Below are 19,014 nucleotides of genomic sequence, written 5' to 3' on the forward strand. Positions count from 1 at the left end.
TACACCATTACTTCACAGTGACTCAAATAATGGATTGTAGGTTATGTCACAATACTTTTTATATACTTTGCTGCTCTAACAATGCTCAAGATTTAGACATTAAGTATAAGTTAAATAAACATTCAAATCGGTGACTTAAAGATCTAGACCTTTTAATATGAGACTGTTCTAAGACATGCCTTGCTATTTCCTCACCATGTTTCACTTGGAAATAATTGGGAAACAAAAGCCCACATATTCAGCAGCAACAAATTAAAATATTAAAAAAAATATGAAAAGAAGGTTTTAGAGAGAAATACTGGGATATACTGGCAAATATCTGCTTCTTTCTGTGAGAGTATCACCAGGATTTCAGACTCAGAATAATACTGCGTGTAAATTTCTATGCCCAAAGTAGGGTTGTTTTTTGTTTTGTTTTGGTTTTTTTGGAACACACCCATCTAATTTAACATATCTAATATCTATGGTTTTGCTGATGATAAGGATAAGCTTCCAAGAAGTTTATCAGGAGCCGTGCTGATATCAGACCTGTTTATGATGGGCGGATTATGTGTGAAGACATTCAAGTTTATTTCCTGGCTTCATCCAAACGTTTGTTTAAAAACAAACACCCCCCGCGCGCGCGCGCGCGCACACACACACACACACACACACACACACACACACACACACACACACACACACACACACACACACACACACACACACACACACACACACACACACACACACACACACACACACACACACACACACACACACACACACACACACACACACACACACACACACACACACACACACACACACACACGCCTCATGTGAGAGCTTAGGGCTTATTCTGATTGACCAGCCTCACAAAACTTAAATTATTTATTAAGTAACACTTTTATTCATACAAAACAAAACAAAACAAAACAAAAACAACAGAATATATAAAGAAAAGTCACTCTCATGCCTGGGAGTTTTACTATTGCTCAAAATTGCATTAGCTGAGGAAATGGCATGTGTACAATTTAAAAAAATAAAGCGAATTCGAGTGTTTCACAGAACCACGCACTCCCTTTGTCCTGTTCTGGCTTCATATACTATGCAGTAAAACAAACTTAAAAAAAACAAAACAAAAAAAACAACCCCAAAACAAAACAGAATGACTAAAAGTGTCCTCCCCTATACCAGCGCTAAAAGCTACAAACATAAATAATAAAAGCACATTTGTTTGGCTTTTACATTACACAGCTTCAAGAGTCCATCCAGTGTCCGCTTTTCCTTTTTTTGATTCTGAATGTGAGAACAAACAAACAAAAAAAAACAACAACAATAACAATGACAACATCAATAACAGTAAAGAGAAATGAGAGCTTGCTGTGGAGAAAGGAGTAAAAAACATAGGGGACAAATACTCCTGTGTGTGTGTGTGTGTGTGTGTGTGTGTGTGTGTGTGTGTGTGTGTGTGTGTGCGCGCGCGCGTGTGTGTTTGGTCGCATCTCCCTCAGAGCTCCTTGAAAGCTTGCTCGCCCTTGTGGAAAAAAAAATCATGTAACATGTGTTAGGTCCTCCTGTGGGGGGTGCTGTGTGCTGCTGGGTGGGTATGGGTACTGGCGGTCCATTGCAGGCAGACCGAGGGGGGGTCTTTATTCTTTAAAGTCTCTCTCCTCACTGCACGAAGGAACAGCTAGGTTGGGAAAGCCAGGTCCAAGATCATGGTCACCACCGTGTACCACAGACACAACACACTCTCTCTCCTTTGTACACACACTCCTGTTGCCTCTGTGCTCACAAAAATGTGCACAGTCAGCCAGACCCAGCCACCCCTGATGGTTTTTTTTTTTTTAGGTGGTTCGTTCCTCCCCGTCGGTCTCCTGCTTGGTCCTGCGCAGGTTGCTTTTCATCTTCACAAACTCGGGGGTGTTCTCCTGTTCCTCCTCAATTTTCTGTTGCTCCAGTTCAAGCTGCAGGAATAAAGACATTAAATTCACATTTACACGAAACTCAAGTTTTTCCAAAACACATACAGACAGCTTAGTAACTCAGATAAAGTTTTGAAAAAGCCATTGTACACGTTGGGATTTATGAGTGTGTAAATGACACAATGTCTATCAATCATTTACCTGCTCTAGTTTCTGTTGTCTTTTCATGAGCTCTATCTCCAAGTCACTCCTCTTCTTGTGGGCTTCTTGCTCCTCCTTCTGTTGCTTGAGAACTTGGTCCCTCTTTCTCTTTTCCAGAACCTTCTGGAGCTCAGGTTTGTTCTGAGGAGCCAGACCCCTGTGCAGAATCCATCAATGAAACAGCATGTCAGCTTCAATCAACACATGCTGATGTCACTGCAAAGCCTCATTCAGAAGGAGACTGGCATGCAAATTCATGCGTAACACATGACCTTATTCTGTTTTGACATGTAGATTAGTATTAGACTTTCGGATTAAACACGGCAATCATGTTACAGGAAAGTTCTGATTTCCAGCAAATCGCAGATTGCTCCGCATCAAAAAGAATTGCATAAGATGATTTTTGCCAGCACAGGAAATGACTTTGAAAGAGTGGGCTGAAACCATGGGTGAGAACTTGGCTGTTTATTTCTTTCCCAGTTGCCTTTTTTTTTGGTCTTTTAGTATCAAGAATGATTGCAGGGAAGCATACTCCACACACGGAAAATGTCTTAAGTCACTGCAAAACCAGTGGGACTGTTACACAACTCAGTGAAAATAGGATAGAGACATCTCAGTAAAGTGAAAGCCTGAGGAGCAGAGACGCAAAATATTATGTAATCTGCTAAGCTCTTCCAAAATCATGACAGGAAAAAAAACACACACACAAAAAAAACAGGTTGTTTGGGGGGGAGGGGGTAACAGCAAGTTTGGGACGTGGGGATATTTAAGAAAAAGAGGAACAGATGGATTGAAGTCATCTATAAACAGGCAAAAACTAATAAAGAGCAAAGGATTAAGGGCAAATAAAGTGGCACAGAAGAAAGGAAAAAAATACTGTGCCTGGTCAAAAATCCAATCTCCATGCCCTTTACTGATTTAATTTTTTAAACCCTTTAATGCAGATTACCCAACACTCCAACTGATTTTTCTTTCACTATGACAGCCTGAATCTACACAGGCCACAGATGGTCTTCAAAGAAAACACAGCGTCCCTTACCTGGATACATTTTAGCAACAGCACTGCCTTAATTAAATGCATTATTAAATCAAGATGATTACATAACTGAGCTCACGGTGTTCCAAAAAGCAGTGGGAGTTAATTTACAACAAGGGTCTGTTTTATCAAGAGTCACTGCTTCAGTTAAATGCCCTGTTTTGCGTCAGTAAGGGTCTTAGAAAGCTCTTAGTGAGCTGAAGGAGGGCAGAAGGTCCAAGATGTGACTGGGTGGGCTGATTTTAAGTACCCTCACGCAGAAGGGGTGGACGCCAAGGTCGGCGACAGCAGTAAGACAGGCTACAGTACAAAGATGCTGACTTCATTCTTCTGTCACCGTGGGCGGTGTTTACATAATAACTAACCTATGCACACACCCCACCACCAAATGCATGCCCTCAGGCAGACTGAGAGGAATGCGTGTTCAAAATCCCACACATCACTACCTCCATCTGATCGAATGCCTGGCCAGTCGTGGTGGCTGAATTTCTCAAATTCCTTTGTTTGTGTAGGAAGGTGCCATTACAGTTAAGGTAGCCAAGGCAGAGAAAGGCCCTCAGCTAGAGACAGTTTTGTAATCTCTATTACATAACATATTTTTTTCCTCTCCGTTACAAGCATCCATCCATGCATCCATCCAACCATCCCACTTTCATCACTGTGACTAATCCACTTTGCAGGCCAGCCTTCTATACCTCAGCACACGATAAAAGCACAATCATTAAAGTTTATTCCCCCTTAAAGCTGGTTGATGCTTGTCAAAATCCTCTGTCTATACTATTAGAAGCAATATTTTGCAGCAGTTTGAGCCGAAAATTTTTATTTTCTATTTTTTTTTAGAATTTCATTTCTCTTTGGCCCGTTTCCTCCTGATTCTTAAATGCCCTGCTTTAATCATTACACTCTGGTTTAAGACAGACCGGAGAACTGCTGCTGTGATGTAACAGCTGTCACCAGCATGCATGTTTACAGAGCTATTTATAGTTCAGGCACAAAGCTGCTGGCACTGTATGGTGTGATAAAATACAAACATCGAGTTTGAAAGGGCAATCATGGGCCCCAATATGTATGTGCATTTAAACATGCTAAGATATAAACGTATGCATACACTGATTGATGCTCAGAGACTTACAGACCCATAAAATCCTTTGTTTCATGTAATATCAGTAGCCACGACAGGATTTTCCTCCATGGCATACATCTCTGACTTTCACATAACCAATATTTGCCAGAGGTTTTATATATAATAGCTTCTATGAAATGTTTTCTATCCCAAGCCTCACATTACACTGCTGCTGGGAACTAGAGGGACCAGTGAAGTCAACCACACTGACAGCAGTAGCATACTGTAGCATCAGTGTCGTTGACATGGATACAAAAAGGAATTAGCAGAAAGTGGCAGGGTTACTGGATTCACTCATCCTCCATTAGTGAAGATAAAACTAAATTATCCTGAATGTGGAACCCGAACCGTTCTTTCTTATCATAAGTTTATGTTACACCCAGAAACAAACGGGGATGTTTTATTGTCGTACTAGAAACTACTGGACTTCAATGGCCTCTCACCATAAAGTATGATCTATCTCGATACTAGCAGTATTCAGCATAAGGAAATCCCAAATATTGCTTTATGGCTATGACTATTAAAGGCATAGGGGTGCAGCTATCTTTGTTTAACACTTAACTGCCGTTATAAAATATAATCTTGCTGTTGGTATCAACAAAAGGGAGGTAAATAATCTCCTCTCTGAAAATAATTTGGGATTTACCACATGTGGTCACCGAGTGACAGCTAGGAGTGAGAGTCAAAGTATTTTTCTGCATGCTGACCTCTTCTGGTTCATGAGCAACTCTCTGTGCAAGTCCTGGTGATTACGGGAGCTTTTCACTGGGTTGATCAGTTTCTTGGGCTTGATGAGCTCATCACAGTCTTCGTCCATATAGTCCGGTTCCGCCATGACACTCCTCCCTGCTGACAGCGACAAACCAGGATCACAGGGATCTAAATCAACAGGGGGGAAAAAAAAGAGAAAAAAAGAGACTCTGATTTAAACGCAGTATGAGAAATCTCTGTGTCACAAAGGCAATCATTTCACTTCTTGCAAATCAGGATATGAGCATCTGCCAGATCCTCTGGCATGAGCTCAGGGTTTTTCACTGGTCTCTATAGTGATGAAGGGACTCAGCACTGGAATTACGTAAGTGTTCCACACTGAGTGAAGAGGAACATTTCATCCTCTTGATGGATGATATAAGAAACATATGCATATTAATGAAGGGACCGTAATGGGGACAGCCTTTAAAAGCCTAATATCTTTCTGACACACAGTGTCATGTAAATATTCCAGAAACTACTAAAGCACAGAATTAACCCAGAGAATCAGCCTACAGCTGCCTGTGGGCTTGAAATAAAACCAAGTCACATCCATGAACTCCTCCAGATGTGAACAGATGTTTGCTTTGGTCAACTTTACAGAAGGAGCAGAAAACATAAAGCAGAAATTTCTAGCAACAGTTGCAAATGGAGTGTTCACCTATTTTCATACACATAACCAGCATGTCAAAAACTCTCATTATAAACCATTATAAACTACAGAAATGGCAGGGGGTACTCAGGGTCAGCACAGTGTATATTTTGACTTATTTCTTCATTTAGCAGTGCTCTAGTTATAGCTGTGATTTACTCCAAGTTTGATCAATATCTCTCACAAGTTGCAACGTATGCATGTAACACCATACCTTTTACAGCAGTTACTGTTATCCATCTACCTATCTGAACTCATGGCTCACATGCTCCACTTCAAAGAATGACTAATCAGGAACTTCGGAACGATGCGCATAAAAATCCCAGGATTCAACCGCATGACAAACATACAACAAATGCACTGAGTGATACTTGTGTTTCTTTAAAACACTGGCTCTGCAAGCTAAAATAAAAAGGACTCACTACTTCACTGTTGAGCTACTGTTTGAATTAAAGCAAAAAAAAAATATATACATACATTGAAAATGAAATGATAAACTCACCCTGCAGATGAGGAAAGACGGGGTATCTGAACATTGTAGCCATCTCTGTTATTTTGATTTGGAATGTATTCTCCAAGAAAAGCTATTAAAACACGCTGTCCTCTCTCCCTCTCTGGCTCTCTTTTTTAATTAGTATCCCGTAAAGCCTCGTGCAGGAGTCGTGCTTTGTTCTGCACAGCTGTCTGCTACTGAGCTGGTTGGAGTTCAAAGTCTGTTTTACAGCTAAGCTCACACAAACCCTCCCTCCCTTGCTCGTGCGCCCTCTCTCTCGCTCTCCCTCTCTCTCTGCCCCCTCCCTTACCTTCATTGTTCCATTCACTTTTAATACACACCTCTGGCAGTTTATGACTACGTTTTCACTTCTAACAAAGAAACAAATCATATGCACAATGTTTCACTTATCCAATTTCATGGTACCTTCATCTTGTTAATACCAAATATGTATTTACAACCTCTGTTAGCTTTAAAACTGTAAAGTTATTAATTACTCCACTACTAAATGATTGTCTGAATATACCATCCAATAAAGTCATGGCTTCCCCAGACTGACGAATGGCTCAAACTCATAATTAGGTGTTTCTTCGACTGATAAGAATGAGCTGATAAGGACTAAAGAATGGCTGTAAGATCAAAAGCAGCAATCACAGTTACTTGTTCCAAAGACATATCACACTGCATGTGCCAGACACAATGGCAGTGGGAGTGTGTCCTCACAAATCAAAACATGCATTCAAAAGCATTGACGCAATGAGTTACAGTCACCACTAGAGGTCGATATTTTTGCATCCCCCGGAGCTAAATGATGTCAGTTACATAACAAAGAAGCCTGGGATAAACACCTAGTGTGTGGCTGCACTGGGTGCAGAACAAAGAGAGAGAGAAATGATACAGAAACATCCTTGAAGAATATAATACGATATGCTGGTAATGGTACAGTTTTCCTGCCTGGTTGTCATGGTTGTAAACAATTCCTTCTAATCTCAGATGAGTAACCCTGTGTTTACCAACCCATGTAGCCATCACAAACCTATGCATATAACTAATTTAGAAAAGCAACATAAATAACACTGGTCACTAGTTTAGTTTACCGCTACTTTCACAGACATCACTGACTCTAATATTGTGAGGAACCTGGCAGTCAAAGTGCATTTGTTTTTGACACAGGAAATAGTGATAGTGACTGTAAATGTGAGAAGGGGAAGAACTGCTTGATGCTGTAATCAGGAGCTGCGTGAACCCACACATGATGGGCACATCAAAGGGTGGTTTCTGTTAATGCTGAGTTGGACTGGTACAGGAACTTACAGACTGGCAGTGTTGTCACAGTGTCCGTTTAACACATCTGCTCCTGCTTCCTTTCTGCCCCCGGGGAGAGGGGAAGTAACACACGGAGTTCAAAAGGGACCTACAACCTCAAATTCGAGGACTGCTTAAAGCCAGCTTGATAACTGGTGGTTCTGCATGTTTATTTGCCCCCTCTGGCGTCTTTTTTAAAAAAGCTACATGTTGCAGTTGCACACCTAAAATCTAAGATGGGTACAGACAGGCAAGTTAACATGTTGTCCCTTAAGATCCCTCTGACTGCAGCTGCTTTGCCCATCGGTGGGGTTAAGCATGAAATAATACTGTCACTAACAGCCACTAAAACATATGTAGTAGATTGCACGTGTTAATATGTGCACCTCCAACTCCACCACATCTCAAGATAACGATAATAACAATAATAATAATAATAACAACAACACAGTTTTTAAAAAAGCACTTTCTGCTTTTTCAAGAATCCCATTAAATCCCACTGTGTTTATTGGTTTTGGAGACACACCCTTACTGCTGAGACAACAGGCGTACACACACACACACACACACACACACACACACACACACACACACACACACACACACACACACACACGTGTATTTATATCCTTGTGGGGACATTTCATTGACACAATGCTTTCCCTAGCCCCTTACCCTAACCCTAACCATCAAAAATGAATGCCTAACCCTGACCCTTACCCTAAACCTAACCATAACCTAATTGTAACCCTGACACTAAAACCACATTTTGAGGCTCAAAAATGCCTTCAAACTCGTGGGGACCGGGATTTTGGTCCCCACAAGGGCTGTTTGTCCCCACAAGTATAGTAAACTACCAATTTTTGGTCCCCATGAAGATGTTAATACCCGTCCACACACACACACACACACACACAATGAGTCTCCATTCCCCAAGATGTCCAGGAGAGAGCGAGCAGTATTAATATGATTCAAAATATCCGAGCATCCAGCAATAAAATGAGAAAGAAAAAAAAAGTTGGTGAAAACAATGGAAACTAGAGAAGAAACAGAAAACTGGGTCAGAACAGTCTTGGAAAGGAGAAAAGCAAAAGCGGAAAAAGAAACTTCTTTCTCCCAGCTGTCCTCATGAGCTGTTCTTGTGTTGTAGGTAATCACACTTCTGGATTAAGTAACAGGGAATATCTGATTGATTAAGTGAGGAAAAATGCCAACAAAAAGATAAACCGTAGTACACAAAGTTTAAACCATGAGGAGGCTTAAACACACACACACACACTTAAAATATATCACTCACATGTTGCTGACACAAGTGCGTTCTTCTCACTGTATAAAAGCGATACTTGTTTTGCTTTTGTTGTCGTTTTATTTTTTTTTAAAAGAGGAAGCAATTCAATGTGTTTGCACTGTGTGAGAAAGTGTAGTCCACAGTGGCAGGCTGCATTAGAGCTGATAGAACGACTAGAGTGCCAGCATTGTGCCAAGGAATTGCATCATCATGGCCAGCTATATGAGCTAACACGCACACAGGCTTACATTCATTATATGGACTCATTTCTCAACAGCCTCTAAGTTGCCATGGCGATCTGCCACCACCCACAATTTAGTGACACAGCACTGTGATGCAGGACTTGAAGACGCTAGAACATTAAAATAGTTTTAGCACTGAATTAAACCCTTAAAAACAATGTTAATGTGGCTTAAATTGTTAGCTTTGGGAAAACAATGGGAAAAAACTGCATCATGTAAAAATGTGTTACTTACAACAAAAGCCATCAGACTCTCAAGTTAGGTTCAGAAATAGCTTCTTTCAGTTAATTTAGAGCCTGCATATTCACCCTTAGTCCTTACCTTATGCACATATGTGCATCCATTAAAAGAATAAAAACAAAACAGAGCACAGTAATGAGCATGGAAGGGCATGCTAAGCTGGCCGGGAAAACAATACTGTGGATACTCTAAGAAAAAAAAAAAAAAAACAAAACAAAAAAAACAGACAAATGAAGGGGATTGTTAGTGATGTGAACATGATTGAGGAGCAAAGAAAAAGTAGATGACTATCGGCATGACTAACAAGATAGGGCATGCAAAGACACTGACAGCCAAATACTGAATGATGACATGGTTTAGCTTTTCATGAGTCCCTCTTCCTGGTGCAGCTTTAGAGACACAGAAAATGAAGGCAAGGAGAGCAGCTGGTGGCCTGCATCGCCATCTGACCCCACCGTTCTCCTTCTAGGACACAGGCACAGACCATCCAGAGATCTGCACACTACAGGGTGGGGTTGGGCAATCAACTGTCATTGTGGTGAACACATAGCTGACCAAACCCACTACAACATGTGTGAGCCAAGATCCCCCCTTGCAATTTCCAGTACAAAGGTACACAGGGGTCAGGCTTAAGAAGCACTGATCTGAGATTTAGCATCCAGTTTTGATGTAGGCTTTGGCAGCTTATGTAAAAAAAAGAAAAAAGGATCTAATATTTGGAAGAGCCAAGCCTGTGCATTGTTTGACTTTGTGTTTCTTGGTTAAATACGATTACGAATGTCAATGTTAATTGCTATTCAGGCCATATATTCATATATACTGACATATGTTGATTGTAGATTCATATGAGCTAAAGAAAAAACAACAAAAAAACAACACATTAACATTTAATAAGATGCATATGATTGTGGCCATAAAAAAAAATCAACATTTAATCTTATACATCTTGCTTCCTTGTCCCATATAGTCTGCTTTTACTTTGGACAGATCCTCTATATTCCACTCACAGATGGGAGGTCCACCCCTCAGGGGAAATTACGTCATCAATACCCCCGAAGCAACCCCCACACCCCATTCTCTCCCTCTTACACACACAGACACACACACAGACTCTCTCGCCTTGCTGTGTGTCACAAGCTGTACAGATCCGGATGTGAATCTCCTAGCCTCTCTGTTAATGAAGCGGCCATTCAGCCATAAATAGGGGAGGCCCTAATTAAAACGCAGAGATAGATGGGCTTTTAACGGACAGCTGAGGGAGGATGGGGGTGGGATAGCATGGCCCTGTGTGTGAGAGTGTGTGTGTGTGTGTGTGAAGAGAAAGTGACTGAAAAAGTGAATCACAGAGTTGACGGTCTACCAGTGACAATGAGATAATTTCCCGTATGGGCTCCCTGTACATACGTGATAATTCACAGCCTTACCACATGACAACGAATAAGTCATTGTGGCAAGCGCGCTCACTCTCCTGCACCTACAAACACATTCAAGCTGTCATCTAGAAACACATACCACATACCCACATTTATTTTTTGTTTGTTTTTATTTATTTGCATTTGTAGGCAAAATAATTTGAATTCAAATGACTATCTAGGTAGTGCTCATCATATTGAAAAGGAGCCAGTAAGATAAGACAAAAGACAATGGAAAAGATGGCCACTGGCATGATTTTGTCTGAGTTCAATGCAAATACCACTCTTGCCACCCGCATCAAGAGTTTCAGTTTAGACCAACTACTCTGGGTATGTCAGAATGGGTGCCACACAGTGGCTACCGAGAGAGCCGAGTGGTGAAGACGCAGCAGCTTTGGAGCGATTATATATTTAGCCAAGTACGACTCAGGTATGAAAGAGAAACAAAGAAACATACAGTGAGATTGAAAAGGGCTCCTCAAATGTATTCCGAGTTTGGGGGTTGAGATCTGTTTTGTGTTTCCTGCCTTGGGGTGGGGGTCTATAGCAGGGGAATTTAGAGGCCTCATCATGTACTGACCTCCAAAAGCACCCGGACCGCTCCCACAGTACAATGATGTCACTTGGGAGATGCAGGGGTATGGGAATTTACAATCTGGGTTTTAGGGTTCATAAACCACAGATGTGCAAACATGGAGAAAACACCCACACAAGGAAAGGATAATGTGCATCATGTGACAAAGGCATGAGCTGTGCTATGCAGTATGCGTCTGTGCACGTCTCTGGATGCTTGAAAAACACTGGAGTCATCAAGTCAGTACCAGGCAGTTACAATGACAACAAAAATCACCAATACGCCTCCCAGGGTTCAATCGGGGCATCTGAGTTACTGTTACTCTCTTTGGCAACCTGATACTTACTGTAAAAACATTTTTGTTTGGCTTCTACTGCAGTTTACAAAATATCGATAGCTGCTTTGTATTGGTCTGATAAATCTACCCCTTGATACAACAGCTTATATGGGCTTACTGCAAACAAACTAGAGTTAGAAAGCATATTTATGCTCCATATACAATAATCTACAACAGAGCCACGAATATTTTGGTTTTATCTCAACAAAAAAAAAAATAAGTGCCTTAGCAGATACGGTATCCTTTAAAAAATTTTAAGAGCTTTGCATGTTTAAAATTAAACCTTATTTATCTTATACTGCTCTAAGGGCTTACAACTGGGCCTTGGTGCTGCCCCCTGGTTAATCCACTGTTGTAAATACAGCCTTTGGGCAGCTCCCTCTTTACACAAAGTTCTTTCTGGGAGCAAGAACAATGTGTCTGAAATGACCACAATAAAAGAGAATAATGACCCCTCTCTGTGACTTAATACAGATTTAAGAGTAGCTTTCTGAAGCCTGAGCTTTTGGCTTGTAAGGATCATTTGCAAACAGGACATCGTTATCTGAAAAAAAAAAAAAAAAGGCTATGATGAAAAAAAAAAAAAACAACCCATCAACTATTGCATCAGTACACATAAGGTCGAAAATTAGGAAAGGCATAATAGGTTTATTTATTATATATATTAAAAAAAATATATATCTCATAATTGGCTATGTCAGCTTGTCAAACCCTCTCATTATAATTACAATATTTGAAAGAACTCTCTTCAGAGATCAGCCTTTAATACTGACTCTAAATGAGGAACTAAACTATTCCTTCCCACCAATGCATTTGTTTTATATCAGACAATTTCAACTATTGGAACAGAACAAAGTAGAGGAACATGCATAATTTTACTTCTCCTGTCTGGTTCTAGTTCTTGATTAAAACAAACAAACAAACAAACAAACAAACAAACAAACAAACAAACAAAACTGGCATACCCAGTGCACACTTTGGCAATAACTGTATGTGCAATTGTTAATGTAGTTTTGGGGCTGTGTTGTAACCTGCACTTGAAAATGGTTGTCTCTTGTGGCTGTAATTCTTTTATCTGTCGGTGTTATCTTCCACTCCTTTTTGTGTCTCAAAAGCACAGCAGCTGCAATTTGTCTTGCCTGATGATAACACAAGCCTCACTGCCTCCATCTCTTAAGAGTATCCTGATCTTTCAAATGTGTCTTGACATGATCAGATAAAGCAGATACTGGTAAAATATTATGTATTAGTTGTTAAGATGTTACTTAAAAGAGATGTTACTTAAAAATTTAATTATGCTTAGCTATGACCTTTCTCTCGTTGAACTGAAACATGCCGAGTTAGACAGTTTCTGTTAAGCACAGAACTGAAATTGTTCCATGTTGTGGCTCCTGTTGCTGCACGGTTTGAGCCCCCGGGGTGAGGCAGATTACAGGATGAATGGGATGGATTGAAAAGGCACAGACACCACTTTGAGTCACGCTGTGGGAATGTGATGAAACTGCACACTGATTATCGCCTTGGACGCACAACAGCAAATACATGTATGGACACAGAGACCTAAATATATTCAAACACTGACATATTTGAGTGAGAAACATTTGGGTGTTTTCCTCCTTCAAAAGGTTAAAATTAAACTGCTGACAACCGCATTCAGGGCATATTTCAGGAAGGGATACAATTTGAGGTCACACCTGTTAGTCAAATACAAAAGGCTCGCCTATATGCTCACAACTGGCACTGACACATGTTCTTGTGTGTATATGTACAGACCTGACGGGAACAGGTGGAGAGATGAAGATCACAACACATGCATAAGATCCAGACTTATATACCACAGGCACAGCTGAGACATACGCACATTTCATGTAGGTCCTCCTTACTGAGACATAAGGAAGATCCACATATACCACACACACACACACACACACACACACACACGTCTGGTTTGCTATCCTCGTGGGGACATCCCATTGACATAATGCTTTCCCTAGCCCCTTACCCTAACCCTAACCATTAAAAATGAATGCCTAACCCTAACCCTTACCCTAAACCTAACCATAACCTAATTGTAACCCTGACAGTAAAACCGCATTTTGAGTGTGAAAATTGCTTTCAACCCCGAGGGGACCTGGATTTTGGTCCCCACGGTGCAGAAAGTCCCCACCAGGATAGTAAAAGTCAGATTTTGGTCCCCACCAGGATAGTACGAACCCGTACACACACACACACACACACACACACACACACACACACACACACTTTAAAATACATTTCTGATATCTGGCTCAACAGTGGTGTGAAAGACATGCAGGAAAATAAAAAATATATAATTGTTTTGTCTGGTTAAGAAATAAGAAGTCTTTGTTATGGCTCTGTTGTCTGTTCCAGCTCCAGATTCAAAGCTTTGTGCTTTACTGCTGTTTTCCTCATATGGAGCAGGCACGCCCATCCTCATCGACTACTGGCGGAGCCCATCTGGGATCTCACATCTGATTGGCTGGAGGGCACACCAGGGAGCATTTGGGAGGTTCTCCTTTGTTTACATGCCAGTAAAGAAAACCCCAAAAACAACTGTTACCTTGAGCGACCAGACAATCTTTAGTTAGCCAGACAGACACACAGGGGTGCAAGCTGACTGTGCGGGCACACGCATATAGAAACAATAAGGATCCCAGGTATCCAAAAAACAGGCTAAATGAGGAGCTTTGTTCTCTCTGATTCAATTAAGTGTGCTCGTCATGACAGAAAATATACCTGTCCTAAGTAAAATGTGCCTGTATAAATCTATTTATACAGCCCTTATACAGGCCTGTATAAATAGATTTATACATGCACATTTTACAGGCAGAAGTCTTGATCTTGTGCTTTTGTTGCCTGATGAAACTTCCAAAACCAAGTATACGCACCTTGAAATCGCAGTCATTTTCAAGTATTAGTAGAATGGGGATCTCTTCTACTGTGGAAGTGTAGCTATGTTCCTGTTTGTGTTAAAGAAAGGACCATATCTCTTGATATGGGCTTACAATGAGCTTAATCCAATACATTGAGCTCAGACTCCCAATCGCGATATAGCCGCAAGGAGGAAAGCATTTAGAGTCAGCGTGCATGCTATCCATTCTCCAAGGCTATGCAAAGTGGTCAGCACAGTAATGGTGCTTTATTGTGATTGAAGCTCTGGCGTAACAGCAGGAAAATCAATGGGATTCTTTGAGAGGCAGAATCGCTGTAGGTGTGTGCACTTGTCTCTGCTTCAGGCTTTCCTTTCCATGCACCTTAATCTGTCTTTCATGAGTAAATCAGTCTTGAGCATGCTTAAACAAGTCTCTCCATGTCCGAGTCGTTCCCCCCCCCCCCCCCCCCCCCCCCCACACACACACACACAGATGTGCATGCCACACAAGCGCTATATCAAGATACTCGCCACCTGAACCGTGATACAGCCAACTGTAAAACCGCTGCAACAAAACTGCAGCCGAGTGAAAGATCCTTCGTCGATCCTGCTTTTGGATTGCATCACTTGTGTTTATGTTGCATCATAATATTTCATTCAGCCTTTACAAATTGTGTTTGAAAAACTGTAGAGCCAGATTAAAATGCTAAGCAGCTCTCTAAAACAGTTGTAGAAAACATATTTTAAGAAAGCAGGCTTAAGGAGTCTATAATGCAAACCAAACATTTTGGTATTTTATATAATGACACTGAACTAACTTTATTATTAAACCTGAGGAGTACACTAGAATAAGTACAACTATTTTGGCTTTAAGCCTGGAAACTATTTAGCAAATGCTTAATGCCATTTAATCATTGCAGTTAGTAGATGATGACTGATTGAATACACTGTCCTTACACTTGCTGATATTCTTTAATACTTGCTTAGGAAAGGACAAAACCAAAAGACCCAAACAAATTACTCTAGCAAACATCTTGAAAAACAAAGTATTCCTATGACATAAGCATCAAAACAGGAGCACTGTGGCACATTTGAAAAGCTTTAAACAATATTGAAACATACGTTAAAAGTGGCACTGGACAGAGTGAAGTGGTGTTTGGTAAAAATGCTTGAAGACTTCACTAGAGATCCTCTGAAATCTTTCTTAGTTTACAGGCTAATTACAGGGGTAAATGCTTAAAAACATTTGGTACAAGGTAGTCTTTCACCAACAAGGCCTGAGCTTGAGCTTTCCTGACTCAAACACCTTTATTTTCCTGAGGTCAGTTTGACTCCTTGACATGATCTCTAACTCTGTAATGATATATCTGAGAAATGCACCAAACCACTAATGGACACTTGCTATTATAGAATGGAAACTCAGACATTTCATTCACATATTTAAATTCCTTTGAGTGCAATGATAATGAAGCAGGCAGCTTTGCAGTTATAACACCCACCACACACACACACACAGTGACGGCATCAGCTCTTACGGGAAGACAGCAAAGACAGACCTAGTAAGAGAAACAGGAGAGAGAGAGAGAGAGAGAGAGAGAGAGAGAGAGAGAGAGAGAGAGAGAGAGAGAGAGAGAGAGAGAAGGAAGGAGGGGGTTCAAAGATCAGAAAACAGATGTAAATCGTTTCGCAAACTCTCCTCCAAATGACTAACACATGTGCAAAACTTTCCCCTCCCTTTAGCACAAACACCCACTACCACACTCTTAGAAGCTATTCACCTAAACGGCAACAAACTCACTCAAACCACCTGCTTTTATCGCCTCTCTTCTCACTAAAACATCAGATCGCCAGAGTTAAACTACCTCACCTTAAGTCTACTCTGCACTATTTACCAAGCTGCTAGTTTGCCTCCACCCAGCAATCACACATACATGCACACACACAGACACTCAACCCTCTAGCCCCAGCTGGGGTTTGCCCTGTTTGCTTACTGTTGTTAAAATTTAACAGAAACATAATTCACTATCAAAAAGAAATGCCTCAAGTTTTAGACTTGCAGACCTGTTGCCACTTTAAAAATAGACACTCTCGCACTCACATGACAGTTGTTCTGCCTGATGACAGCACAGACCAGTTTGTCAGTTCTGAATGAAGCCATGTGCTTAGACATAACCACTCCCGTCCCATTCCACTCAGAGTCTGACTCACTGATTCAGTCACCCATAAAATGTGGTCTCTTCGTATGTCATTTGTCTCTCCGATTGATCTCCTTTCAACAGTAAATACTGAACTGCTATGTACAGGTTATGGTAGCTGATAAGAAAAACAGAACAACGAGAAAAAACGTCTGGTGGTACAAACTGTAAACACAAAATACATGATTTTGGGGTAAAGGATTATGAACTGGCTTAAAAGCAGGAGTACCATATGTAGCCTTTGCATTGGTTGCATATTAAGCCCTCACAGGTTCACACAGATACAGGGGAACTATAATAAAGGCTTTTCCCCTCTGCTGTTTCCTCAAAGTATCAAGTGCCACAAACGCTACCTGCTCTAAGAAAACCAAACTGTTGTCTGTGCGTGTGGAAACAACAACCTCAACGTGTTTGTTCCTCACTGTCCCGTCGGCTACAGTCATGCGCCGCAACAAAAGGAGACAATGAAACAAGAGTTTGTATTTCTGCAATCTCATTCTCTCTCTTCTCCGGCTTGCTCGTTTGCCCTTAGACACTTTCCAGTTTCGAAACCCCAAACCGGCCGCTTAGCTATACCCGCGCCGCTTTTTTTTGTTAGTGCACTTGTGAAGCAAGCTCACGAGAAAAACAGCACGAGCTCCAGCCACGCACGCACGCGCGCGCATACACACACACACCTACCTCAAAGTCGAAGCCGACGCGACTTGTCCAACTCGGGTTGTTTAATATTTAAAGTGACAAAGTGGTTTGAGCCACATCGGTGCGTCTCCGGGTCACTTCTTGGGGTTGAGGTGTGTCTCCCTGTGGAATCTGTTAGCTCCGGCTCCACATACACTCAGTCAGGACCCATAGAAAATGTAAATTTAAACGGGGTGGGAGGGATGGCGTTACGTCACACAGGGGCTCCTCCTTCTCCTCTTTCTTCATCTGCTCCGGAGAGAAGATGAGTGGGGACTCCTCGAGCTCAGGGCGGGGCGTGCACGAATTGAACGTTACCAGGTTTCTTACTGAAAACTGGGCTATAGGTGACATGTGTTATCTAAAGCCTTACAGTGGCCTTGTAAAAATTATGTAACACGTGGAGGGACCAGGCATCAACAACTAAAATTATCATAAATCATGTGACACACAACATGTATGTATGTAAACAGAAATTTCCCAGCCTCGTAAAAGCATAAATTGAACTATAATTTGTTTTCGGGAAGTTCTGATATGCAATCTTTTTGTTTGTGCACTTGTGTACATCCTCTTTATCTTTTGCAATAACTGCTTTCTGTTATTGCAGCTGCTAATCACTCTGGTGATCACCCATGTGAATACATTGCTTGATAGCACACTTGTTTTTTGTTTTTAAGGACAAGTTTTCATATGTATTGACTTTCATATGAGCTAACTGAGATGTTGGACATTATCTCAATATGTAAGAACAAAAATGCTGTGTTACCACACCTGATCATCCACATAATATATCTGGTATTCTATAACAGACTTATTGTGTATTAAGCAGGCCCAATTACATCTGTAACTGTAAAAATCTGTTTGTTTCTGTACCTTAAAGTTGCAACCATTTTCACTTTGAGTGAAAAAGGTCCCAAACCTTTTCTTAAAAACGTCCTTATGACCTTTACGACACTCCGTTCTGTGGCAGAGCTTCTCTTTGATTGCAACACATCAGCCTGCTGCCTGTTATTTTTTTCTGCAGACTGAGTATGCTGAGCATTATTTGTGATAAAGAGTAATCTGCTTACTGATAAAGGGCCTGTGGATCTTCTTATCCCCCCACCCTTGTCCTTCTGTTAAATCGGCTCACTGAAACCCCTAGTTTCATGGTGATCTGTCACTTTACATTGCCTTGCTTATTTCAGGGGAAAACTCTATGTTTTTCTTGGCTACCTCTTATTGTGTTGGATCTCTATTTCATAAAGCTCTAAATTCTTGTACAACTACCAGAGCAGGCTTACTGGAAATCACACAGACACACACAAAAAAAGCACAAAATGGCCCAAGGGTCTGGTTTGAAATCTAAACACGTGGGAGGAGGGGGGTCCAGAGAAGCAAAACATTCTTACAAAGCTTGTCATAACCTAAGACAGAGGTGACTAAGAGTTTTCTGCTGAACAATGGGGTGAATCACGAGAAGGGTCGTCACTGGCAGAAAGGACACTCCCTCCAGAGACCACCACACTTACAGCAGAAAGCATGCAGGAAGCAGATGTGCGTGAGTGTGTGAATGCAGTTGCGTGTAAGAGAATAAAAGCTCTATGAAAAATCAAAAGTCGGAGCAACGGCTGTCAAAGAGTTTTATAAGCCAACCTCAGCATGCTGTTTCAGATGTATTCCTCCTGCTTAAAGTGACAGTTTTG

At 41.2% G+C, this 19,014-nt stretch overlaps 1 protein-coding gene across 2 annotated transcripts; it reads right to left on the reverse strand.

The window, feature by feature from the left end:
- Nucleotides 1-860: 860 nt before the first annotated feature.
- On the reverse strand, nucleotides 861-17,458 carry fam107b (family with sequence similarity 107 member B). 2 transcript variants are annotated; one of them, XM_063479783.1, is made up of 4 exons: nucleotides 17,333-17,458; nucleotides 4,978-5,149; nucleotides 2,112-2,268; nucleotides 861-1,952 (listed from the first exon to the last, which is right to left on the reverse strand). In XM_063479783.1, exons 2-4 carry the CDS (start codon nucleotides 5,103-5,105, stop codon nucleotides 1,833-1,835), a joined length of 405 nt encoding a protein of 134 aa, XP_063335853.1. In that variant the 5' UTR covers nucleotides 5,106-5,149; nucleotides 17,333-17,458; the 3' UTR covers nucleotides 861-1,832. The 2 variants fall into 2 exon arrangements, with proteins under 2 accessions (XP_063335853.1, XP_063335852.1); XM_063479782.1 differs by lacking the exon at nucleotides 17,333-17,458 and adding an exon at nucleotides 6,175-6,386.
- Between the last annotated feature and the right edge of the window lie 1,556 nt (nucleotides 17,459-19,014).

Source organism: Pelmatolapia mariae, linkage group LG7 (genome assembly GCF_036321145.2).
Source record: "Pelmatolapia mariae isolate MD_Pm_ZW linkage group LG7, Pm_UMD_F_2, whole genome shotgun sequence".
Taxonomy (NCBI): Eukaryota; Metazoa; Chordata; class Actinopteri; order Cichliformes; family Cichlidae; genus Pelmatolapia; species Pelmatolapia mariae.

What these genes read in the sequence shown, in the direction of transcription:
- fam107b (XM_063479782.1), bottom strand. Translation starts at nt 6,217, where the DNA reads ATGGCTACAATGTTCAGATACCCCGTCTTTCCTCATCTGCAGG. An exon ending in CGTCTTTCCTCATCTGCAGG is followed by an intron (nt 5,150 to 6,174) that starts GTGAGTTTATCA and finishes CTGTTGATTTAG; the next exon opens with ATCCCTGTGATCCTGGTTTG. An exon ending in TTGCTCATGAACCAGAAGAG is followed by an intron (nt 2,269 to 4,977) that starts GTCAGCATGCAG and finishes GATTCTGCACAG; the next exon opens with GGGTCTGGCTCCTCAGAACA.